The sequence below is a fragment of the Labrus bergylta genome, chromosome 6 (assembly GCF_963930695.1).
Source record: "Labrus bergylta chromosome 6, fLabBer1.1, whole genome shotgun sequence".
In the NCBI taxonomy this organism is placed as follows: domain Eukaryota; kingdom Metazoa; phylum Chordata; class Actinopteri; order Labriformes; family Labridae; genus Labrus; species Labrus bergylta.
The window spans coordinates 8,324,766-8,351,752 of record NC_089200.1 but is presented as its reverse complement, the minus strand read 5'-3'; the positions used below and the strand labels follow the sequence as shown (position 1 = coordinate 8,351,752).

Genomic DNA, 26,987 nt, shown 5'->3' with positions numbered 1-26,987 from the left:
TGAGGTTTGGCATCTCACCAGAAGTGCAAATAAGCAGAAAGTGCAAGAGTCTGTGCTATGTACAGTAATTACAAAATTTACAGATGTAGACTAAAAAAAGTGAATTATGTATATCTGGATGGCTGGATCAATGGGATGCTATAAATATAAATAAATGCTATAAATATAAGTGTTTTATCTTGTTTGCTGTATCACTGACAGGCTCAAAGAATATTCAAGAAATGTGATATGTGCAACTATTTTTCCTCCAAAGAATTTGCATGTTCAATGATTTCCTGCCACAGCCGCATTTCTAAAAAGCTTCTCATTAGCCTTAAGTCACTTGATGATTGCCCCTGCAGAGATAAGGCAAGTAGTTGACCCTGTTTCAGTAAGTAGGAAAAGGGAAAGCGGGTAGAGAGGATGACAGTGAGTGAGTGAATTCATTAGCAAGTTCACAAATTAAGTGATTCATGAGAGACTGCAGGAAAGCCATATATTGGACACTGTATTTGTGCACTACTGTTTTGAAAACCTAGGAAGTCGTCTTAAACGTCTTTGCATCTTTGGGACAGGTCTTGAATTAAAGCAACAATATGCTACATTTCCACATTAAAACTGTAGTTTCAAAGGTTGACCTAACAGTACAATAACTTTAAAGAGGGAGAATGGCATCTCTCCCATGTCCACAAAGTACCCCCTCAACTGGATGCACTACAGTATGTTAACCTGGCAGTGGGCTGGGGTCATCTCATGAGACGTCTGTACGGCTTTAAGGCACTAACGTTCACACAACAGCCTTCAGCTAAAAAGAAGCTAGTTAGCCTGTCTCTGTACAGTTTGATGCAATGGCTTTCACAAAGAAACCTTTGGTAGGCGCTACACCAAATTCATACATAGTGAGTAGGATTTGTTTTCTGTCAATTTTGAAGCCTGATAGATTTAGCTAAATGTGAGCAGTATAGCAAAGACAGAAAAGGCGAGAAACAGCTAGCCTGGTAGCAAAACAATAAGTCCAGGACACACAACGCAACATTGTTTTTACTTTTCTAAATAAACCCAATAAGTTATTGATAATGAGCATTTTATTTTTTCTGTTTTTTAAGATTGATTTTGTTGGGCTTTTTGTGCCTTCATTGTAGATTTGGGACAGTGGATAGAGTAGGGAATCAGAGAAAGATAGAATGGGGAATTTCATGCAGGAAAGGAGCCACAGGTCGGATTTGAACCTGGGCTGCCCGCTTAGAGGACTACAGCCTCCACACATTGGTTAATGTCTTAGTTTTGGAAAGACTTGCTGTAGACAGTTTCTATATGAGGCTGTGTTTAACGACTCCAAGCTCCAGTTTTGTGTCAAGAGAACTGGCATGAGAGCTCTGTTGATTTTCTTTAAAAAATAATCACAAAGCAAAATGTGGCGCCCCATGTGTGGAGGCTGAAGTCCATTAAAACGGTCAGTCCAGGTTCGAATCCAACCTGCGGCTCCTGTCCGGCACGTCAACCTCCGCTTTCTCTCTCCCCCGATTCCTATATTTACAGCTTGTCTCTGAATAAATGCATACCAAAAAAATCCCCCAAATAGATCTCCAACCCAGCAAAAGAGTCATTGCTGGCTGTTTTGCATGTGTTGAATTTAAACGATTGCTATTATCACTTTGTTTTGTCCTTCTTGTCATAGCTTTTGACGTCAACCTAAGTTTTGCAGGGTTACTTATAACCACACAGTGCTGTATAAAACAGTATGACGTACTTAAGGAGAAAGTTCCAGTTTGAGGACAAAAACGTGACCAGCTATAATCGAGCACAACCGTGAAAGTCTTGTACTCCAGTGACAGTTTTCTATTTTTACTCGCGCTCCAGAACGAGCAGCGGGGGCTTGACCTGTCCATGAGATGTTCTTCTGTTGATTTCAGATGTGACGTTACACACACATAAATGTATTGACGTCACAGTTAACATCAGTGCAGATGTGAACATGCATGCAAGCACCTGAGCATCCATGCATACCTTATCATGCTGTTTGTAGTATATATATATATCTGTAGTACCACAATATGAATAATAAATGCAGAAAGAAAATTGTCCAGAGCTTTCATTTTGGAGTTCGATCTGAAGATATTCTCCTTGTGTAGATCAAGCCAATTCTTGTCATTGCTATACAAATCTTGTTTCATAATCACGTCACAGCATGTCAGCTCATTTCCACATAACTCTGCAGGGCGTCTTCTGTCAGCATCCATGAGATGAGGACATGGAGGGAAATGTGAAAACCTGCATTGCACCAAGTTAGGTAACATCAAAGAAGATGTTCATACCCATACACACACACACATAGAGAGACATAACTTCCGTGATCTAGATTTTTAATTTTTGATCCACCAGACCCAGCGGGTGTCTCACACTGGAGGTCTGTAGCGGAAGTTGCCTACACTTTGAAATTCATGAGGTGTGTACTTGTGTATATGTGGGACCTTTAGAGTGCTGTTGCTGTTTTTAGCCTCTTTCCTCCAGGAGCCAGCCCCGCTTCACGGCTGAATATATCATGCACTGTTTCCTCCTGACTACATGGATTTGTCAGGGATTGTTATAAATAGCTCAGAAGAGGCACGTGTCTGCAGCATACTGCAGACGAAGTATGCAGCTCGCACAAAGCCAGAGAGATCCAGATTTGTCAAAACAGAGGCGTAGAAGTGAGGAGAGAGGAGACAGAATAGGGGGGAGGGCGAAGTCTGCTGTGATGCTTTTGACAGCAACTAAACAGACACACATACTGATTCAACCATATGTAATTTTTTAAAGCATGCTTCCACTTCCAATGGTGTCTCAAAGCTACAGCCCAATATGTCAGTGTTTTAATTTTCTAATATTCCATGTTACATTTAATTTCCGTCTGACACTGATATCATACGCACATACAGTCATGTCTCAGTTACTTGTGCTTTCTATTATAATCTAGTTGTGTGTTTTCTACATAATGTAAGCACTTAAAGGGTGAAAGGGAAAGTCAACTTGTTGTGCTGGTTGAGCGGTATGGATGCATTAGCTATTTATGTAACTTTCATCACTTAGTACTTCCTTAAAGGAAACATGTGCAACATTTTACACAAATAAATAAATAAATAAAGCAGAAATCAAGTATATCCTGTGTAAATGTCTCTCTGAGTCATGACTCTCTATAATGAAAAGTGAAAAGCTTGAGTCCTGCCAGCTGGATCACGGCCATTCTGTGTCAATATATGTTTAATGTGAAGCTATGAGTTAACCAAAGCGTGCTAACATTAGCCTGCCCTTTTTTAGTTGAGGTGCTATTTGACCAAATGTTGCTGATTTACTTCCTCTAACTTATCTACTTTATTTTGAAAGTCTGCACATGCAAAGTGATGCAAAAAAGATACCAAGAGCTTTATATTTTAAAGTGAAAGGATGCTGACCAAGCCTTGACATTGACCGATTTAGGAAAGAGAACATAATGGATATTCATCAGATTCAGAGAATGAATAATAATTGACAAAAAACATTTTTCAACATTTTTTTTTTCTGGAGCTTTCTGACCAATCTGAAGTTAAATTGAAGTTTTCCTCAGTGGCTCAAGGGCTTCTTATAATCTGCTTCTGAGCTGTTTACTAATGTTCTTGACTTTGTAAAATACCTATGTGAAGTTTGGGATCTTCTCTCCATCCCATAGCCAGTCATTCCACTTTAGACTTTACAAATGACCAAGGCCATGAAATATGATGGGGGAAAAAAAATAGCTTTTGAAAGGATGCATGAAACCGATTTAGTTACCCCCTGACATTTTCTCTAGCGATGACCTTTTCACCAAAATATCACTTGCACTCACTATGTTGCACAATCTTAAAGTCGCCATGTGAGTTTTATAAGCATAAACGTATGCACGCTCCTGAGAGAAAGAACCGTTTAGAATGTTGTGTTCTCTGACTTTTTAAGTTCATTTCCTTCTTCGTTTTACATGTTTTTGCCTTCCCGCTTTCCTATTAAAAAATAATCATGTTATGCTGCTCTCATGTAATGATGTTATTCTGCGTTCCATGTGAAAAAAAAAAAAAGTTATCCAGACCACACTCTTTGAAATCCTTCCACAAGCCTATGGAGAAATGTGATGAAAAAGCCTGACCTGCTCCAGTGTACTAAATCCAGTCTGTTTATGGCTGTTCTTAAAATATCTCACCTCATTATTTTTGCATCCCCTCTGAAAATAAACATGCATCAACAAATGAAGCGCTCCTTCAGATGATGACTCACATAGACGACATGCAAACTACCTTTCCAGTTCAGTGCTTCTGATGCCTTTTATAAAACATCTGATGCATAACATAGGAGTCTCAAGGGCAGGCGAGCATCATATCTACAGCGCACCCGGAAACAAGCTGCAAAAAACGTCAGTGTTTTGCATCCGGACATTTCTGAGGTGGGAATATAGTGGAAGAAAATGATTGCGAGTTACTCTCCAACCCAACCCCACCCTCCAAAAAATGTTCTTTGAAGGAAGAATGTGCAACTTTTTGATGTCGCCCCTCCACTCGTGTTCTCACAAAGGAGTTATCAAATGCAAAAGCTCTTATTTGCCCCTCAGACACAAAGTTTTGACTGCAAGCAAAATGCAATTAGATTTTCAGAAACTTGATACATTAGTCAAATGGAAAACAACAATGCACATCCTGTCCCTGATACACACACACACACACAAACACATTTATACAATACTTGAAAACAACCACTAATGGACGACAGGAAGGGACATTTTTAAAGAGCCTTGGCATTCATGCAGCAGCTGTAGCCCATTAATTCCTGCAAATGGCTTTCACATTGTTAATAAAGAGAACATTTCATTGCAATGTTCCCAATTCAAGGTCCAAGCATCCAAACCATCCACCGCTTCAAGCTAGTACTGATACCATGCAAAGTGAAGGAAAAATGGATTCTTTTGGATTCTTATGAAATAACATCTTTTTTTAAGGTGAATGATTGGAAGAGTGGATGATTGGGAAGAAAGATGTTTTCTTTAAAAGTAATCCTCTCGATTACACTGCAGATTTTACATAACACATTCGTCACAAAACATATAACCACAAATTGGTTTCTTGCATCAGAGGGAAATATGTTTCAGTATGAAGGACAGCAAATCCTTTATTCTTTATTCTGCCAGTCTGACCTTAAGAGCCATTTGATGCAGCTGATCTCCGTGCTTTCAGCGTCATTAGAAGTGGCAAATATCAAAGACTTTCTCAATCCAATGGCCCTATGCTTCAAAATATATCTGGACATCACTTGTGCGCATGCAGGGTTCTGCAATCAAGCTAGAAATAATAATCACAACAATGGCTGTCAGTGTTTTTTTAAATGCCATGACAGATTGTCCCTTTAGGCGCACCATAGCTAAGACACTAACACAAAGAACATCACCACTGCTCCTTTGACACGTCACTTTGAAAAACTCTCAGACCGCTCAGCTCACGAGTCTCATGACATCAAACATGTCACTTTTTAAACTGTCCTCTTTAGCTGTTTTCAATCAGTAACAAGTTCCTTTTTCCCTGTGGTTACGTTGATGTTGTAGCCTTCACTCTACTACAAATGTCTTATTTACTTTAAAAATAAAAGTGTGGTTGTATCAAAACAGGAAGTGAAGTGCCCTTAGATTAAGACAAAAGAAATATTTTAGAAAAACATTTGTTGAAATTCAAAGTAATGGAAAATATTACTTCCAAATATTATTAAAAACATTTTAATAATTTTACAGCCCTTAATTACAACGTGTGGTTAGTAAATTAATAAAAATCCAGTTGGATTTCAAAATATTTCTTGCTGATAATATTATTTTAAGAGTTCTGGAATTGCAACTACAATCGACAGGTTGTCAGGTTAGGAAATACAATCATGGTTTGTGATTTGTTATCCTTAATATCTTATTATTTTAGTGATTGGTTACTTTTGGAGGTTGTATGTCATACTCCTAGATTAATGTTCTGTTAGTTACATGGTGTTCTAAAAAATAATTCACATACCCCCAAACAGACATTTCCTCTTAACTTTCCTTCAGTGCTTTTTATCGACTAAACGTTGTTTTTCACAGGAGTGATACATGAGATGCTTAGCAGGGCAATGGCAGTGAGTACTATCAGATGGGGCCCCATTAGGGAGGTGTCCTACTGTCGATGCAAAATTTGCACATTTTGAGCTCCTGCTGTGGTTTTAAGTTTTTCAGCCCTCAGGGGCCCCTAAGTGGCCTGGGGCCCCCAAGCAGTTGCCTGATTTACCTGTTGACAAGTGACCATGTACCTTGAAAACCAATGCACTCTAATAACTCCAATTTTACCCACTGGGGGGTTTCCAGGTAACCAGCGACCCCCGGCGGTGCTGTTGTCTCATAATGCATCTCATTGTGGTTTTGCTTTTTGTTATCTCTGTCTATGTCTGTATTGTTTCCTCTTGCAATGTCTCTCCCTGCCCCCGGGGCAATGAAGACCTTGATCTCAACTTGATAACCTGGTTAAATCGAGATAAATATAAACCACACCCAAGCAAGCTTCATGTCCATGCAGCGTTGCTAAAAGGACAATGGACATTTGGTTGTGAGATTCCCTTTAAAGCAGACCACACAGAGCCTTGTTTTAACCTTGGTATGAGGGTTTAATGAATAAATGGACTCAGACACATTACACCATGTTCTCAAGGAGATGTAAACGGGCAAAATTTTTCCCACCCAACAACTGAATAAATCCCTCGAGTTTGTAGCTTTTTTTATTTTTTCTGCTTCATAATCGATGATTCGGCTGGCCATGCATGGAAAAATCAATTCCATGACCTATAATAAGCATTAATGTGGAACATATTCAACATCCAAATAATTAAGACAGTGCACACAGTTGCATACAAAATTCAAGCTAGAGTCTGCATGGGAAATCATAGAGACATTTCTCTCTTTGTATCTCAGCTTCAGCAGCACTCACCTACAGTCACAAAATGTTGCGGGGGAGGTTTCCCAAATTCTGTAGACTACACACAAACTTTCTTCTGCTACAAACACAATTTGTCCCGATAAGAAGCCATATCAGGATGTGAAATTGGACACCACAGATTTCTGAAGCTCCCTTTTGAATGAGGCAGAGCTGTACTGAATCAGCTTTTTGCATATGGAGTTGCACCTGCTGTCTACATCCAGTCCAGTCAGATCGCCGTATCGCTCTTCATCTTGCTTCTTTCAGCAGGTGTATTCATCAGGTTTCCTAACAACATTTAAGAACTTTTGCATCGCTTACATAAATAAATCTAAAGAGGCTGCCCCAACTGCATCAAACATTATAAATAGCCACCTTAACAACAACTAGAAGAGTATACCTGGCAGACTTTAATCCAGGGCATGTGACTGAACATAAATGGTCTTTAGTTTCCGATTCATGCAGCGCCAAAACATGAAGGCAATGTTTTCTCAGCTCTGTTTGCATTGCAATTTCCATGTGTATAATCCTGGTGCTGGCTGATGCTATTTAAAGTGACAAACACACCCATGAGTCATCATCTGCAAACACTGCACACATCACAGGATTCTCTTTCTTTGTTCTAAGACTTTAGCTGTATGCTGAGGTATATAGTTTGGAAGGGGAAAAAAATGAGTATTGTGCATTGTCTCCTTGCAGGATCAGCACCATGAAGACCAGACTAGGCTGCCTCTCACACAAGTCTGACTCCTACAGCGACTTCTCCGAGTTCCTTCCTCCTGCCCACGAAACCACGGCCAGGTGTCTGAAGTGAGTCTGCCAAAGATCCTTTATCTAATCCTGTTGGACTGCAAAGTTTGAACAAATTGTTACACAGGCTTCTGTGGTGTTAAGTAACTCTCTGGATGCTAGCATTGGCCACCAAAGTTTGAAAGTTAAATAAAACTAACAATTGTATAACATTTGAATGGAACGCTGTCAGGGACTTTAAAGTTCTTTAGTGTTTATCTGGGATATTCAGTGTAATGTATTGCACTCCTGTAGCCATTTGCCCAATGCTGCTTTTTTAATTCGACCAAATATTTGCATAGTAATCTTTTCTTTATGAACTTCGTTTTGGTCTGCGTAAGAGAACATAGTGAGTCAACAAAGCCCTTGAAAATATCAGCTTGTACTGCAGAGAAACATTTGACTAACAGATTAGCAGATATTCTGCTGCGAGTACTCTGTTATTTGAAACTCAAAGAAATGTGCAAGCAAGATAAGTCATGAGGGTTGCCCATGCCTTCTTATCATTTTAAGTCATGCTTTGCATTCCAGTCAGGGCTGTAAGCATGAACGCGTTAATCTTGATGGGATTAAGGCCCAAAATGAATGCAGTGATTATTTTTTATTGCATGCTATTTTGTCCCTTTAGTCGCACCATAGCTTAGCTAGATGACCAACCGCAGCATCTCCCTATAAGCACAGTGATGGAAATGAATGACATGAAATGAAAAGACAACACTGCACCTTTAAATGGCTCATTTTACTTTGAAAAACTCTCACACAGCTAAGTTGACGAGTCAAAAGTGATATCCACCTCATGACATCAAACATGTCACTTTTTTACTGTCGTCTTTGGCCGTTTTCATTTACTTTTCAATACGTCACAAGTTCGTTATTATGTAGTTAAGTTAATATTGAAACTTTCGATCCTACAGAATTTCCCTATCAAAATAAAAGCTGGTTTGTACCAAAACAGGAAGTAAAGTTGTTTTTGGTTAAGACAGTACAACAATTCAAAATAAAATCAGAACAAAAAACAGTTTTGAGATGCAAACTTGGGGTAAAAACTTCTTCTTTTTTAATTGCGATTGAACTTTTTGATCATTTGACAAACCTAATTACGATACAAGTGGTAAATGTGAAAATATTCAAGGAAAAAATGTCCTCCCTCTTTCTGAAAGCCATTGCAAGTATTGATAGCAGAGTCACCCAGTAAGTTTTGAAATGTATTTCATGATCATGTTCAAAAGGCTGATTTTAAAATACATGCCTGAAATCTGAAAGATACATCAGTCGCTACAATACAGCATGTTCAAGGCAATCTCGACTTTTTTAGTAGCTTCATCATTAAAAGTACAAAGACGGTATTGGTGGACAATGTTGTATTGCATCTGTCGATAGGTATAGAAGAAGAAGACATACTGTACATTATTAATCCCAGAAGATAATTTTTTTCAACATGCTACATTCATACAGGCCAGGAATTCACCCATGCACAAACGTGATCTTTTGGACGAGCATTAGTGGAGAGATGTCAGAGTAGAGGGGCTGCACACAGACGAGAGCCCGGATCAGCTGGGGTTGAGCTACAGCCACCACAGACTGAGACACTGAAGCATGTCCGTGATAATCAGGGAGCAAGAAGAATGGAAGAGAGGAGCGATGCATGTTTTTGAAAACAATCTGAGCCTTTATACTCGTGTTAAAGACATCTGTCCTCATAGAAAAAAAACGTTGCACATTTCATAAGACAGGTGCGTAGAAGAGCAATGTGTACATCAACAACTTAGAGGTATGCACACTGTCTAACGTACAAAAAAAAACATTTATTGGCAATGTTTCGGTAAAAGACCTTCATCAGGCAAAAAGTCTAAAGACATCTGTCCTGAAAAAAAATGGGCTCTTATAATAAATAATTCTGTATTTCCTTTGTTCAAAACTTTGACATAGAAGAATCCAAATAGCTGGCTTACTGACTTGGGTATGAGAAGGTTAGCTGTTAAAACAGAGGATATTACCTATGTACCTAAACAGACATGGCGATTTGCTTAGCTGAGAAAGGTCAGGTGATAGCGATGCTATTTTTCATGACATGTTTAAAAATCACTTTTGTCCCCAATTGATTCTTTGGTCTGAACTGTCATCACACTTTATCAATTTGCCTCCTTTGAAACCTTTATAAAGCTTTCCACAATGAAACACCAGGGATCAAACATGCCTGCTTTGTTTGGTACAGGGTAAAAATATTAATCAGAGGCCCCTTCTTTATGGCGTTATTGCAGGAGATCTGCATAAGAAAAAGGGCTATTTACTGATCCTTTATGTTCACAAGAGAGTGTTACACAAACACACTAATGCGCCATATAACAGAGTGCATGATATTAAAGCATCCCTCTTGACCTCCAAGATTCCCATCATGGGTCCAACACTTCATTAAAATATGAACAAGCAGCTGCTGTTGCTCCCCTTCTTCTATCTCCCTCTTCTTCCTCCTTCACAGTCTTGTGCAGAGTGGCAGCTGTGAGCAGAGGAGAAATCAGGAGCTGCCCTTCAATAATACATGCAGCATCATCTTGTGTTAAAAATGCATGAACCCACAGCGGCTGGTTTGCATCTTACTCAAGCAGTTTCCTTTGGCTCTCTCTCCATCAGGCTGTCTACAGACGAGGTTGTTCGATGGTCCGAGTCCTTTGAACATCTTCTCTCTAACAAATGTAAGTACACTGTTTTGTTTTTCAGAGGGAACGGTCTCATCTGCTTTAAATAGAGCAGACAATAAGCCGTCTCTATAAAGCTGTACAAATATGATTTTCCTGTCTCTTTGTCAGATTCTATTTTTCACTCAGCACAAAACCAGAGTCCAGATTCCGCCGAGCCGGTCTAAAGTAAGGGCCTCATCACTGCGCTGTGAGGGCTCCTTACTGCAGAATGAGTCACACACTTTTCCCTGACCTTGCCCTCGGACCAAAAACACACAATGTCACAAAGTCACCCACAAACACACATCTACACAATCAGGTTAAGGGTTTATTTTCAGACTATGTGATGTAGCATCATCGACGCAAATCCACTGAACTAGCAGAATAAAGGCAAAACAAATGATTCGATGCTTGTTCACTTCCTTATATTTCTTCATTTGAATGATGACAAATAGTAGGCACACACACACACACACACACACACACTTATGATGATGAGACAAAGTCTGTTATCATCTTGCATGGTTGATGGTTAGCAGTGCTGTAATGCGGGGTAAACACAGGTATACAGAGCACCCTCTCTCTGACATCTGTCCAGGTTTAAGCATGTCCAGAAGTCCTGTTTGTGCATGTGTGTATATCAGGCGTATGTGTGTGTGTAGCATGTCTTTCTGTTGTGTATAATCTAAGCATGGTTTTTTTTTCATCTTTTACAGCTGTCAGTCAGTTAATGATTAAAACTCTTGACAGGTGTCTTCATTTTCCATCTTGTGTTATGCAACACTCAGAGTAATTTGAGCGATGTTTCAGTGCTCGAGATTGCAATCATCTTAAATTCTGCTCCAAACTTGAGCAGAAAGAAAGGACAAATACATCTAACGTGTTTATTTTGTTCTCTTTCACGGGTACATTTAATCATTTAGTCCAAAACTGCAAACCCCAGATGCAGCACTTTTCACTCAGGTCTGTAATCAGAGTGATTATTTCCATCACATCAGATATTGTGTTAACAAAGACGGGGAGACAGAGCACACCTACAGTATATGAAAGGAGGCTTTTTGCATGCGGCACTCACATGAACATATGTCCGTATGTTCTGATCGAGGTCATGACATAACGCCTCTGTTTGACACATAACCATCAGAGAGATAAAGTCACATTCTGTATCCTGTTTCAATTGACCAAGCATTAGTGAGGTGAACTACAGCATGTGCATCAAAACACAAAGACAAATACACGACATGAGTAATGTTGTATCCCTGAGACACGGTACTGAATGTTCCTTTTGATAGGATATTAAATTGACCTCAGCTTTGATTTGTGTCTAAGTAAGGAATAGAGTGTTACACTAGCTGCATCGTAGTGTCACTGCTCAGTGTGTACAGCTGATTGTGTGACTGCTTGGAGCACGACCTGATCAAAATGTCAGCTGATACATGTCTTGTTAGTGTGAGGACATTCTGTGAAGTCGACGAGTGCTGCGATTTTCAAGCTAATTGTGTCAGAGGTCGTATTGTAGTTATCCAAAATGCCAAATCATGTCATTTACAGATGATGTTATGTAAGCCTACGATGTATTGTTTGAATAATGTGTTGTCTGGTCTCAGTGTGCTGAATGATCACTCCTGGGTCTCAGATTATTGTATCAGTTACAGCATCCTTGTGTTGTCTTTATTACTCACAGCTGCTCTTACTTGTTTTGATGTATTTCAAAGTCTATCTAAACCCCAGAGTTTCAGCCATGAGCGACGACTTGTGAGCAGCAATGACACTTCTGCAATACGGAATCATATTTGTGCCAAAAAAATCAACACAAAACATCTCAAATTGCAAACAAAAATAAGACATTGAGAGAGATATAATCTCACTCAAGCAAAAAAAAAAAAGTCCTCTTACAAGAAAACATATTACTTGCAATTAAATATTTGTGTAATCGTAAACCTTTTACTTTTTTTTTATCATCAGTCGTTTTGTTTACAGTTCCCTTTTTTTCTTTCTCACTGATCAGACATTTGCTCTCAATGTCATACATTACGTTAGACTGGATCTGCCGGAATCAGAAAACAAATTCATTATAAAAGTCGGGGGTGATCGTTGTTAATGCTCACGTCAAACACTTTTTTTAATCCCAGCTAACACAGACTCCTGCAGGCCACGACCACCGCGGTCCAGATCAGCATCCGTTTGAACCGTTAGCAAAGACAGCGAGTTCTGAGAAAGCCGATGCCAAGGACTAGAGACGCATCGAGCATGGGGGTCGTCTTTGAATGGTGCCCCCCCCCCCCCTCCTTGGGGATTTGAATGTTATGGCTTTTAACATTTTTAAACAGTTTTTGCACTTTATACTCACCATATTTCACGGCAAACCACTTTGATTTCAGCGATAATCAATTCTCTCAATCCACTTTACTTCCCACAGTTTGCTGAGTCGGATGATGATGACAGGGTTTCAACCTGTAGAGGGTAGTTGTTTTTCATATTTCTAACACAATATGTCAGGTTTAAAAACTTTGTACTCAAATGTCAAGCTTTGGACCCGACTCGATCAACAACACTCCTTAATACCCATATACTAAGGTTTTTTTTTTAGCTGAAACAAGTGGTCTGGTGGTTTAGTTACTCTTTAATCTCAAGTCCAAAGATACTCTGCTGTCAGCTCATTAAGTCTTCTCGCTTCATTGACTCAGTTTATGTTTAAATTGTGTGAACCTGCCTGAACCCTGCTCTACATTCGTGGTTCGTCTCAGTCCTAACTATAGCGCGTTTTAAAACAAATGGATGTAGTCTAAGTCTTGCCACCTATTGGATTCTGAAGCTGAGTTTTGGAGTCCAATGACGGCTGTCAGGACATTGGAAATGCTGCCTTAACCTAACATTTGGTAAATCTAATAACAGTCAAAGACTTGGAGCTGAGACGGGCCTGTAGCCTCCTGGCAAAAATCTGCAACACACCCACCTGTCAAATCAGCCACATCCCTAAACTCTTAAAATAAAAACTGATCACTTGTAAAACAAGTCCCTCCTTTTAAAGTGTGTACCAATAAATACCTTAGCTACTGATACCAAATTTGCCTTTCTAACCAGGCTGTAAGCATGTTTATATCTGCTGTAGAAATAAGTGAAAAAATGCTTCTGAAAACAGTGTACACTATCTGTATAGCATGCAAGAGCAGACAGACGTAGCTGAAGACTACCTTGTCAGGATAGTGCAGCTTAAGAGCTAAATCCTGGTCCAAAACTATGAATAGGTGCAAGCATGAGAGCAGATTCAGTGACATCTTTTACATAATTTCTAAAAACTCCCTTTTATAGAGCGCCACAGGAATGAGTCCTAAATCCCGGAAGTAAGCTAGCATTTGAGCGCCATGGGGTCTAACGTCTAAAAGTCAATGGGGATTTTGAATGGGTTTGTGGTTAGACGCCTGAAATAAGGTCTGTGGTTAACACAAACTTAAGAGATGTTGGCGTTTTGTTAGACCACATGAACTACGTTAGGTAATACCCGCAGTTTTTACGCGTCTTTAAATAGGCGGTTGCTAGCAAGTGGCTAAATGTGACTACAGTGGTTGTCGGGAACATTAAACGTCATCACGCCGGACACAGAGGCCGGGAACTCTCTCACTAGTACCTCTCATGTCGGTTTAATCTTTAGGTTAAGGCAAATATCAGTTTAGTAAACAATTTATTAAGCTACGCGGATTAGTTTATCGAAGGTCGTCTGAAGCATAACGCTAGTGACATCACAATCATCCGACCGTGGCGTAGTTCACTTGCAGCATAATGTTAGCTTTTTATTTCTGTTGGCCGCATTAACGCTTCAAACATCATGAAAATTGTGTTAATCTGTGAAGATTATCCTGCTGAACAAAATGCCTACGCTTCAGAAACGTGCGTTTGCCACAGAGTTTATTTTCTGCAACGATCCAAAATCCCATAGGCGAATTCTCATTCGACCCCATGATGTCATGTCACGCTACTTCCGGGTTGGCCTCCAAAATTACGTCATATGGTTTGTTCTCTATAGATTTGCTTTCAAGTCACATCACCATTTTCTAAATACCTTTATTAATCCATCCTTTCCTACGCCTGCTCTTAATGTTTGACTCTTCTGTCCTGTCTTGCTTTTATATTTGTATTTAACTGTCTCTCTTTTTATCTTTATTGTGTTATAAGTGCCTGTGATGTCATGTCATCGCCCTCTTCTTCTTTAATCCTGTACTAATGTCATCATCTTGTTAACTTTTGACCTTTTATTTAATGTTCCTTAATTGTATTGCTTGATTGCTTTAACTGCCTGTTGTTTCTTCTTTTTCCTGTAATTTGCATTTCTATTCTTTGTGTACTCTGTTTGGCCTGACTGTTGACATCTGCTCTGGTGTTGTCCTGCGTTCATACCTTCTCTTTGTCTGTCACACACTTTGTAAACATCTGTTTTTAAAGGTGCTTTATACATAAAGTTATCTTATTATTAAAAGGATGTAGTTCCTTCATCAGTAAGATAAGCAAACTAGGATATGTTTATTGCCCTCTTGGGGGATTCTGTCTTAAAGGGGTCATTTTAAGAAAAATCCACTTTGACAGTGTTTTTGAACATATATTTGGGTAACCTGAGTGTCTACTGACCCACAAAATGTGTGTGGTCTGCATAAGTCTTACAACACTGAGAGAAATGCTCTGTTTCAGATTTGCTCTCCACTCCCAAGGGAGGCTCATTGCATTTAAAGAGACACACAAAGCAAAACAGAGCGTTCTGAGTAGTGATGTGAAAAGCAGTTCTTTTCAGTGTAATGAATCAGTAGAATCAGTTTAGTAAAGTGATTCGTTCAAAAGATTCGTTCACCGAATCGTTCAGTACTTCTCTGCAGCTCTGTCTGTGAATCAGAATTTAATAAGCTGAAACACGGCCGAATGTTTAGTTCTGCTCGCAATCGTACTGAGAACAGCCGGTGGTGAATAATAAGCCAATGAGCTGAGAATTTAGTTGGATAAAGTTACAGTTTGCAAACTGAAAGCTGCTAAAACAATCACATTTATTTTCCCCGACCGTTCTGTTCAGTACGTTCAGTACACAAATCACTCACTGACTGTCTGACTGAGAGGAAGAGAGTGACTCGGACGCGGAGCTCTTGTTCAGTTCGTTCACTGAACAAACTGAACAAGAGCTCCGCTTTTCCTCTCAGTTCGTTCAGTGATTCACGTCGGAGCGCTCGTTCAGTTCGTTCAGTGAACATGAACGTGAACGAGCGAGACTGCGAGTCACCAGCCTCAGTCACACACACACACACACACGCGCACGCGCACACGCACACACACACACACACACACACACACACACACACACACACACACACACACACACACACACACACACACACACACTGTACTGACTGAAACACGATCGTTAGTAGATGTTAAAACAGTCAGCTGAGTGAAATTAAGTTGGATATAAAAGCCGTTTGCAAACTGACAGCAGCTATAAAAAGCACAAACATTTTCGCGACACCTAAATGTTAAATATTATATTTTCTACTTCCTCAATTTTGGAGACATGAGAGGGAGAAGTAGGGGCGGGCTTTAGCGACACAGAGCTACCGACCGACTCCGTCCTGTTGGTTCAGTCAGTACGTATCACTGACATGAAAGGAGAGGGAGGACGGGCTTTGAGCGACTCTTTCGGTCTGGAGAGAGAGACGCGAGACGGGAGAGAGGAGAGCGCAACTGAAGTTGAGAAATGAACGACTCTTTTCAGTCAGTGATTCAGTTCAGTTCGTTCACCCAGGTGATTCGTTCGTTTTGAACGAATCGTTCATGACCGACACATCACTAGTTCTGAGAGAGCTGGTTCATACAAGGTCACAAACCGCCTTTAGTGCTTGATTCATGTTATATTTTGACCAAAGCACAGCACAGATGTTTCATTTAGATGACAAGGGACTGTTTGAAAAGGTGGAAAAGGGGGATAATATGTCCTCTTTAAGAGGTTTTCTATATCAACTGATATGTAAATGCTGTGTTGTAACTGCGGTCCTGAAATGAAAAAACAAAGAAGGTTCTGATCAGTTATGTATTTCTCAGAAGGTCCTTTTTACTACACGATCAAAGAACACTTATCACAAAGTTATCACGCTTGACCTAATAGATAAAGGGCTTTTAAACTGTTGTGTCCATGACTGTCTCCTTTTCAAAGTTTGACGCAGTTTTCAGTTGCAAGAAATTATGCAACTGAAGTTAAAAAAACAACTGTAGAGTAAAGAGGTTTGCATTCTTTCCAATGTCTTTCGCTCTCTGTGACCGTTGGAAATGTGATAGATCATGTTATAGATTATGAAGGGGGAAAACCCCATTTTTGATGTGCTTTCCAAAAAGTTCCAAAAGGAAGTAGGCAGCGCTTAAAAAGCTTGAAGGTTCCCTGTCGCCTTTGGGTGTCTGTGTTTGAGCCGCTGACCCTAAAACATATGGGATGACATAAGTCAGAGTGTTTCTCTGTATGAAGCCCAAAAAAACCTGCATGAACACTCGCTCATTAGAGGTGTGTATCCGGGTCTGTGGCAGCAGCTAATTGAATATGAACAGATGGAGCATCCTTTCCTCTCAGTCCAGCTTATTGGGTAAACAGCAGGAAAAAAAAAGAGGGGTGAACATGACATGTCAACATGACCCAGACTGTAAGAAAAACATCAGTTTCCTCTGTGATACTGTGAAAGGGGAGCACATAAATTGATCACTTATCTTGACTGATGAAGACATAATCAAAAAAAATTTCTCTGTGGGAGTATTTTCTCCTTATTTGTTTGTGTGTTCTGATCAAGAGCGCCGTTTCCCGCTTCTGGGAACAAGTGCGTGTATGCACTAGAAAAACATCAACAACGGATGAAGGACATTGTTGAATGTCACATGATGGAGAAAAAAAACAGAAGGGGGAGTTCTCATCTGCTGTATACGGAAATAGGTGCCACACTGCAGTATCAATCATGTTTTGCTGTGCTTTTTTGTTGTTGTTGTTGTCTTTACCTCCTCCCTTTACGCACTGATTCATGTGTCCTTCGCAGATGGTCTGGCCGCTTTCCGGACGTTTCTCAAGTCGGAGTTCAGTGACGAGAATATCGAGTTTTGGATGGCCTGCGAAGAGTACAAAAAGGTCAAGAGCTCGACCAAACTCGTGTCGAGAGCAAACAAGATCTTCAAGGAGTTCATTGATATCCAGGCACCACGAGAGGTGTGACCTCGTCTCTTAATGATGCTATAGGGCCATTTTGTCATTTATTCATATTCTGAATCTCATTTACTGTTTCTTTTAGCATTGACCTTAAATTTGGTAACATTTCAACACAACTAAAGCTTTATTATTTCGACCAATTCTCCACATATTCAATCAATCTGTATTTATATAGCGCCAATTCATAACAAATGTTATCTCGAGACACTTTACAAAGAGCTGGTAAAAGACCTCAGTCTTTGTTATATTATTTCTAAGACCCAACATGAATTCATCATGAGCACTAAGCAACTTTTAAAAAAGTTAGAGTGGCAAGAAAAGACTTCCTTTAAGAGGCAGAAACCTCGAGCGGAACCAGACTCATGATGAACAGACTCCGATGGGCTTGATAAGTGGGATAGAAGGATAAGGATAGAGACAAACAGAGAAGCAACAACGACATAAATAAGATAGATTTAAATAATTAATAGCAGTAACAGCTAAGTATGATAGTAGACTGATCAGTCTAATAATAACGTTTGCAACTGTAACAATGATGATGAAACGGGGAGGACTGATTCTGTCAGTTTCCCTGCACTGTCAACAAGTGTCTTCTACTAAACCAACCAATGAGCTGCCGTTTCACATGAACAAAATGAGTATTTTCTTAGTTGAGTTTATATGACTAAATGGTCAGAACTACTTGGAGAATGTAATGTTGTGTTCGTCAGTGTTATTGATCTATAATGTATTGATATTGAACGATATTCTCCATTCTTTAATTTGAGGTGTAGATGTTTGTCTGAATGGATAACATGATCGCAATGTGCGCTAATCAAACAACAGCACCTTTAAAGCCTGACCGATTAATCGGCAAACAGATAATATCGGCCAATGTTAACATATCATGTGAACGAAGGTCATCCGCTAATTTTACCTCTCAGATATTTCTAGATTTATTTACCAGTCGAATATGATTAAATTTGAGTTACATTGTATTACACCAGTAGTTTTCTTTCTGGCTGTCACTAGCAGACTGTGCTATTGATCACAACATGCATCATCACTCTCCAGGGTGTCAAACGGTGACGCACGTACATCTGCAGTTACTCTCCAGTTGAGTGCCCATCTTATCCTGTATGTGTGTTTTCCACACATGTTTTATATATGCATTTGAGGGATAATTGCAATGAATGTGTGTATCTTTATCTAAATATCTATCTATCTATCTATCTGTCTATCTATCTATCTATCTATCTATCTATCTATCTCTACAGAATGATGATAGATCTAAGAAATATATCGGCTAATTTATCAGTTTTTCTCTCCATATCTTCAGTATTGATATCGGTCCCAAAGAATCCCATATTGGGCCCGAACACCTAAGACTGGATGAAGAGACACATATATCTTCTTAGTCTACATTTTGAGAGAAGTTACCTCAGGTTTTATTACCTTGACCTACTTTTATTTTGAGAACAAAGAGTAGAGACTGAGTATTCTTCGACATGTTACTTCTCCATAATAGCACTCATTGTTAGGAGATTGATCGCTGTAAGTATTAGTCATACTGCTGTGAATTCAATTTGCTAAAATATCTTCTGGATTTGAACAAAGATCCAGGCACCTAAACAGACAAGTGTGAATGGCTTCAGAGTAGCTCAGTGTCACACATGGGTTAATGGGAATGTTTGCTGTCTCTATCCATGCAGGTAAACATTGACTACCGCACCAGAGAAAAGACAAAGCAAAGCCTGGAAGATCCGTCCCCAACCAGCCTCAATGAAGTCCAAGCTAAAGTCTACAGCCTCATGGAGAAAGACTCCTACCCACGATTTCTCAGGTCCAAGATGTACCAGGATATGGTAAAGAGGGCGCACGCGCAGAGCCAGCGAAGGTCTGTTTGACGAAATGTGAGACAGACCACAGAGGACTGAAAACTGGACCTACACTGTAAATGATTAATTTACCCTTTCATCTCTGAATACTGTGAACCTGCAAGGATGGAGCGACGTTGCTTGACTGTTTTCTTTGTTTACACCAGCTCCATGCATGCGACCCCCTGCAGTAAAGACGTGTCTGAGTGGACTGTACTGTAAGGTACAGAGAAGGAGATTTGATGAGAATGAGCTAACTGTTTTAGGTCCAATGTAGTGCTGGGTGATTTGTTATTAAAAACTGTCAAAATGAAAATTTCCACTTCAAAAATAGAGCAAGAAGAGATGACATTTGGCAACGTAGCTGAAGTCTTCAAGGTTTCCTTAAAGCTCCTGTTGGGCGCTTTTGGCTAGTTCTTAATAAGTGATGTCTTATAAAGAACAAAAAAAGCAGACAAGACTTAAAGGAAGAATGTGCAACATTTTGATCCAGTAGATGTCGCCCTTGAGCACCAGCATTAAACTAAAACAAAGTGTTATTTGGCGACACCTCCGCTATTCTGAAGCCTCCGCTCTCATCCAGCGGCGCAGCTCCAATCCCTCTCTTAACTCTAGTTATGAATTTGAACGCATCATAATTAAGCTCCATTAAGCCCAAGTGGCGGACAAAATTGTCCTTTGCTCGAGCTGGGTTGCCTGTGTTGTGTTAGCAGGCTAATGTTAGCACACTTTGGTTAACTCATAGCTTCATATTGCACATAAATTGATACTGAATACACTGTGATCTAAAGACACTATGTGACCTCCAAATAAGCAGTGAGTATGTTCTTCTTCTTTTCTCTAGTCCTTGACTAAAACAGCTTTATATGATGTAAACACAGCTCCAAACAACAGTACAGCTTGCAGGACTCGAGCTTCTCACTCAGTGTAGACAGTCATGACTTAGAGATATTTACATACAATATACTTGAGTTCTGCTGTATTTATGTGTAAAATGTTCCACATTCTTCCTTTATGCTCAGGTTTGCTTGGTAACGTTAGCGTTAACTCTTTATAATAAAGGTGTCTGATTTATTGAGGTTCCACACATTCACTGCTTGTAGAAAACTGTGATTTCAAGAACCGAGTGGACATCATTCCATCTCCTGAAATAAATATTTTAAAATATATCAGGGTTTTTTTTTTTTATTGCCCAGCACTACCTTTGCTCCTCTTGGATTCTTTGTGAACTAGACTCCGTCGAATGCAGGTGAATAGACCTTTTGTGGTAGTTTGTGTGTTTACAACGAACAATTAAAGTGAGTGACCACTTAATATCTGAAACTGTGCCAAACTATATTGCACTTGATATAGCTACATAATCCTGTGTGTCGTACATTCTTAGCAGGTATTCTATGTGATAATAAATGTGGAGTATATTTAAAGGGGTTACGTTGATTTGCTTTCAGGTCACTCAGTTCAGGAAGTGGAAATTTGCTACCATTCCTGTTTAGCTTCTTGTGAATGGTGTATGGAGAACAACCCATTGGAGCAAACATTGACGGCAGGGAAACCGTTACTTCTAATCGTTTGTATCTTTTCTATAAAGGTTTGATTTGAAACACATCCCTTGAGATACTTCCTTGAACCAAAGAAGCATCAAATAATTGGATTCTTTGAACTAAAAATAAATAATGAATTTGGAAAAGTTTGGCAGGGGCGCTTTTAGTCTAGCGATTAGTGCACATGCCCCATGTATGGAGGCAAAGACCTCCAAGCGGGGGGACCAGGTTTGATTTCCAGCCTGTGGCTCCTTTTCTGCATGTCGTTCCCCATTCTCTCTCTCTCTCCGATTCTCTACCCACCGTCCTATCTCTACAATAAATGCATAAAAAGCTCCAAAATAAACCTTAAAAAGTTTGACAAAATGACACCATGACTGAATTGGAAAGCAAGATAATTCGGAAAAATATTCAGCGGCTTGCATAACTAATGTGCTAAAAATAACTTCAGCGATGCTTCATTAACCTGGATATTCCGAATGGCTCTCCTAACCCCGGTGCTAAGTGAACTGAAAGCTACAGCCAGACCCCTCACATAACAATCTGTCCTGGATTGAAAATTATGTTGTGCAAATTATTCTATATTTTCAGCATGACGCAATACTCTGAATAACTTTTTAGATATTCTTTGATTTGTATGCTATGTTGTGAAAATGACTGCAAAAAAGAAAACCCTAAATGCAGAAAAAGTCAATAACATGACTAATGTGTTTGCTCCCTCAGCATTTGCACTCCCTTTTTGAATATCTGAGCGAAAAGACATCCCGAGTATTTCAGGTGGGATGAATATTTTCCTTATTGCATGAGTACTGTAACAGGCCATTCTGTTGACCATACAACTAATGGCTGGAAAAAAACATATCTGCCCCCCCCTGATATATTTAATGTAACTGTGATCCAGATTAATGTAACCCCCACCCCCCCTTATATTTTGGAATTAAAAAGGAATCTGCATCCATGTTACGTGCACTGCGTGACTTCATTCTCATAATGCCAAGAGGGGTATTAGAGTTAAATGCATTCATCCGATCATCGGAACAGACTGACCTGAATTTCAATTCCATTTTATAACAGCGATGAAACCAGACAAAAACGTCTTTAATAAATGAGAACCCAAATCCTCAATCTGGGGAGGATTCATCGTTCTATTTCTACCTTCATTTCAGGATAAGATTAAAGTTTATAATGTCAAATTCCTGTTGGAGTAGGTAGCAGGGATGTCATACACATTTTTAATAACTGATGAGCAGGTAGTTCAGTTAATTGCTTTGAAATAGGAAAAGAACTTCCTTCAACAGCCAAATCTTTTCAGGACTTCAGAGGTCAGATAGTGCAGCTGTGTTTTACAGCGTTGACTAGTGTTGTAGTCAAGACCATGCTTACCAAGACCAATTTATATTTGAGACCGGAGTGCTCTGAGAATGAGATAAGACCGAGACATTTAGGGATCAAGCCCGAGTCAATACCAAGGCAGGGAGAGATCAAGACAAGAACATATCAACTTGTGTGCAGCAGGCGTGTCACTCACTTAGACCGTAAGAACAGGGAATAACAATCAAACTACAAATGCATTGAAGTTATTAGTTATTTTAGAAAGGGGCGTTTGCCTTTTAATCACAGTAATGACTTGGAAAATAGCATATCAGTGGTGGTCTTGACCGGTCTTCATTTAAAATCCAGAGTCCGCCTAGTCCGAGACAAGACCAAGTAAAAACGCTTTCCATTCCAACACGAGACTGAGACCTTCAAAAAGTGGTCTTGAGACTTGAGTCTTGAGACCAAGACTGGATTCAAACACTTCAACCCTAGCGTTGACTCACAAAAAAGAATGAAAGAAAACAATCCCCTAAAAACTAAAAACAGAACCACAATCAAACATTCATGAAATGATTTCTACTCAGCATCGCTGGCTTTAAAAAGAACTCCCCATTCAGTATCTGGGGCACTTCTGGGATATAGCTGCCCACTGTGACATTACATAGCCATTAACGTCGCTGCTGTTGGATGTGTTCGTCGCTCAGTGAATGGAAAGCAGAGTGAATGTGGGACAGCAGCCTGCTCAGCAGACACAACAAGAGCCTATGTGGGCCAGTAGACTGCAGACAGAGCAGTCATACATCACGCAGTGTTGGGCATGAAATGATAACTGCTTCAAATTATCTGAGGACATCAGTGAGTGAGGAAACTATACATGTAGCAGCTATGGGCTATTTAGATGGGATCCCTGAATACAGAGGCTTGTAATGTTGCTCTGCAGATGTAAACACACTCTTACACATAATGGGTTAACGGAGCTGAAAGGCAAACACACTACATCGTAAACAGGAATAAGGTCAGTGATTCTACCCCCAAAACCTTGATTACTTTTTTAAAGTAGGAAGACCTTATGTTCATGTTGACCCACGCTCGAATTGGGTCAGCACTCATCACAGTACTGTCACTTCCAACATTTATTTTTGCCCGTCAGTCACACCCTGCCAAAATTTTTCTGAGGTCCATTTTGGTTCTGGATTATTTATAATGTACCAAATAAATTACCCCTGGGGACCTCTATGTAAAAATTGTTTCCTTGCCTCCCAAAAGGATTAATAAAGAACAAAAACAGAGTCAATTACTATCAAACAATACTCTTTCATTTTTTACTATAGTTCAAGATTTAATTACCAGTAACAGAAAATTACCTTTTGTTGAGGCTCAGTAACATGAAAACATACAAAATTACCCTAAATAAGTAAAAAACACAGATGCACAGCATTTTTAAAATATTGCTTATCTAGCCGTGTTTAAAATGCGGATTGCAGTAGGAATAAAATAGTTTCTGTAAGTTTTCTTTTTTGGCTAATGGTACTCTGAAACGACCGCCTGAGGGGCGCAGCTGGAAGGAGTGGTGAAGGGGATGAGAAGGGTCCTCGGTGATGCTGACTGCTTTCCTTTCTGCTACTCGCAGAACAAATGTTATTGAAAAATGTTTCCCCTTGGTTGCGTTTTTATGTAACCATCAGTTTACAATTTTAACAAAAGAGATTAATAGAAATGAAGGCTGTCAGCATTAATGCATTCATCCTGATGTGATTAAGGTGCAAATTAAAAATGTTGTTTTATTGCATTAAAAGCATGTCATTTTGTCCCTTTAGTACCACCGTAGGTCAGCCTATACGTAGCATCTCCCTGTAGTCACAGTGATGGAAGAGAACGACACTGTACAGTCTAAAGCAGTGATACTCAACCTGAGGCTCTCCAGCCACATGTGGCTCATTTGGGACTAGCTGTGGCTCTTTTAGGTCCTACATGGAGAAAAAAATCCAAAGTAATTTTCTTTTAAATGGAAACATTGTCAGCTGAAATTATTCTTTGCAAGTCGTGTCACTGTGTTTCCCACACATATTTTAGGAAATAAAGTGTTTTTTTAATTGTGGTTTTTGGTCAATGTGGCTCTTAAGTCTAACAAGGCTGAGTACCACTAGTCTAAAGTAACATTCACCTTGTGACATCTAACATTTCACCTGTTCCTGTTCTACTTTTTACTCGAGTGGTTTTCATTTACTTTTTTCAATCTGTAACGAGTCCCTTTTTTTCCTTCGATCTACCAGAAGTTCTTCAGTTTTATATTAATTATTAGACGATAACAGTCTAACATGACATGAGGTGAGTTTGTGTACATATTATGACCATAATGAAGCAGATTGGTTTCGCTGCATTTCAGAATGTAAAAAGGAAAATGAACTTTCTATGACCAACTGTGTTAAATAAACAAGGTGTAAGCAGCAGTTATTGCACCAGTATTGCTCACTCTTCATCCTATCCCTTTTGTTTCCCTCCCTTCCCTCTCTGTCGCTCTTTCTCCATCTCTTCGTATCTGATCTGTTTATCAACAGTAAACACAATACCCATGGTGCAGCGCTGCCATTACTATGGATCATCACGGGGCGTATGAGAAGAACAGTTGATTAGTCCTCCTGTTCTGCTCGGAGATAAACAACAGACGCAGTACAGGAAAAACAACCACACAAATTCAATTTGCTGTTTTACAAAATCACTCAGAGAGCAGAAAGTGTATTTAATCTGATGCTGCACCGCTCTCACATGACCAGGATGAAGATGTAAACATACTGTTCTATCTGACAATGTTTTCAACACGGTATTAAATGAGTCTTTGTAATGTAGGATCTTGCTTGCGGGGACAAATCCACAGAGGTTACTATCAGTCAACTTCACAGTTCATTTTAAATTCATGGTTTATTCTCAGTCCTCATTTAAACAGATTCAGAAAACAAGAGCAGATACATTCAAGTTACCTTACCTGCTAGGGGTGCAGAAATGCAAATTTTTCTCTAATGGATTACTCTTCCCATTGTTAAAGCGAGTACTCGAGTAATCGTTTTGTAGTTTTTTTTTTTTCTGCGATTCTTTTCCCCCGCGGGAGGCCCCGCCCCCAACTATGACACGATGCCGACTGTATCTATTGATTAATTTGAATCTTCGGGATTTTAATAATTGTTAGTAAGATGCCTTTGTATTAACATTCAAATATGACATTTCTTACTTCAACAGGCCGCAAACCTCAAATAAAACTTGACACAGACGTGTTCTGACCGTTTTAACACTTCATTATAATTAGAGCAGTGTGGCGAGCGGACATCAGACATCAATGCGCACTCATCGCACGTTGAAGCTGTTTTGACAGCAACATTCTGTTAACAAAGACTACAGTCTGCAGTGTAGAGCACACTTTACTCTGGTAAATTAAGTCACAATAGAACAGGTGAACAATTTAAGTGTCTGTCTGTTTCATCTTTCTCCTCTGTGCGCAATGACACACTCGCTCAATCTCGTTCGTCATGAGCTATTTCTCCCTTTAAGATTGTTCCTTTTTGTAGTTATTAAAAGAATAATCATCTAAAATTCCAAAATATAGGAAAACATCTAGTTATGCTGCTCTGTCCTGGATGATCAAACGTCATTGGTTTAGCGGAGTAAAGCGGTAATCGCAAAGTGAAAGTCCTTCTTTTTCTGTGGACTAAAAAGACAATTTGAACTGAGCTTTCGTAGATCATATTGCATATTTTGTTTGTTTGGGACTTTTAGTTCATTGTGAATTCATAAGGGGGTTAATTAAAGGGATATTTTTGCTAGGGTAGCAGCGTACGGTTCAACAACAGACACGTTTCAGCACAGAGCCTTTATCAGCGCTTTGTCATCTATTTTCTTTTTGCGCTCCTGAAGTTTTATTTCTGTTTGAGTGTGCTCCTTTTTCTCTGTTTTGAATTAGGCCTGTCCTAGAACCCACAATGCAACAAGAAACATTTACAAAAATGTGGACTACAAAACAATTATCGATTACATTTTTTTTGTAACCGATTATTATTTTACTCGGGTACCCGAGTACTCGTTTGCACCCCTAATACCTGCTCAGCAGTAAAAGTACTGCTAGTATCAATCAATCAATCTTTTTTTTGTATAGAGCCACTTCATAACAGATGTTATCTGAAGAGCAGGTAAAAGACCCCACTCTTTGCTATATTATCTACAAAGACCCAACATAAATCCATGAGCACTAAGCAACAATTAGCATAGGCTTTTTTTGTGATCAAATATTTGTTGGATATTTTTCAATATGGGTTGGCAGGAAAATGATTACATGAGTTCCATTGAGCAGAACAAGGCATACATTGTGAAACTGAAGTGGTCTGCCTTCCCCCTCCCCCAACCCCAGAAAAACATAATAAATAAAAAAATGGCAGTAAAAATAATAACAGTAAACAGAAAAAAAAAAAAAAACAGAAGGAAAGAAAAGAAAAGAAAACACAGACAGACTAAATCTAACATTTAGCAAAGGTAGAGTGGCAAACAACAACTTTCTTTAAGAGGCAGAAATTCTGAGCAGAACCAGACTCAAAAGGTCGGGCAGAGGGAGATGCAGGAAGAAGGAGAGGGACAAACTGAGCAGCAACAACAATAAGATAGCTACA

At 39.5% G+C, this 26,987-nt stretch overlaps 1 protein-coding gene across 1 annotated transcript in view; it reads left to right on the top strand.

Annotated features, from left to right (window-relative positions):
- The window catches only part of LOC109986572 (regulator of G-protein signaling 8), a 32,030-nt gene extending 10,053 nt beyond the window's left edge, over window positions 1–21,977 (top strand). Inside the window, exons 2-5 of the mRNA XM_020637281.3 lie at window positions 7,638–7,748; window positions 10,359–10,420; window positions 17,455–17,621; window positions 19,313–21,977. Of these exons, the coding sequence (XP_020492937.1) occupies window positions 7,648–7,748; window positions 10,359–10,420; window positions 17,455–17,621; window positions 19,313–19,507 (525 nt within the window). The 5' untranslated portion in view covers window positions 7,638–7,647 and the 3' untranslated portion in view covers window positions 19,508–21,977. The remainder of the gene's footprint in view (window positions 1–7,637; window positions 7,749–10,358; window positions 10,421–17,454; window positions 17,622–19,312) is intronic.
- The last annotated feature ends 5,010 nt before the right edge of the window (window positions 21,978–26,987 follow it).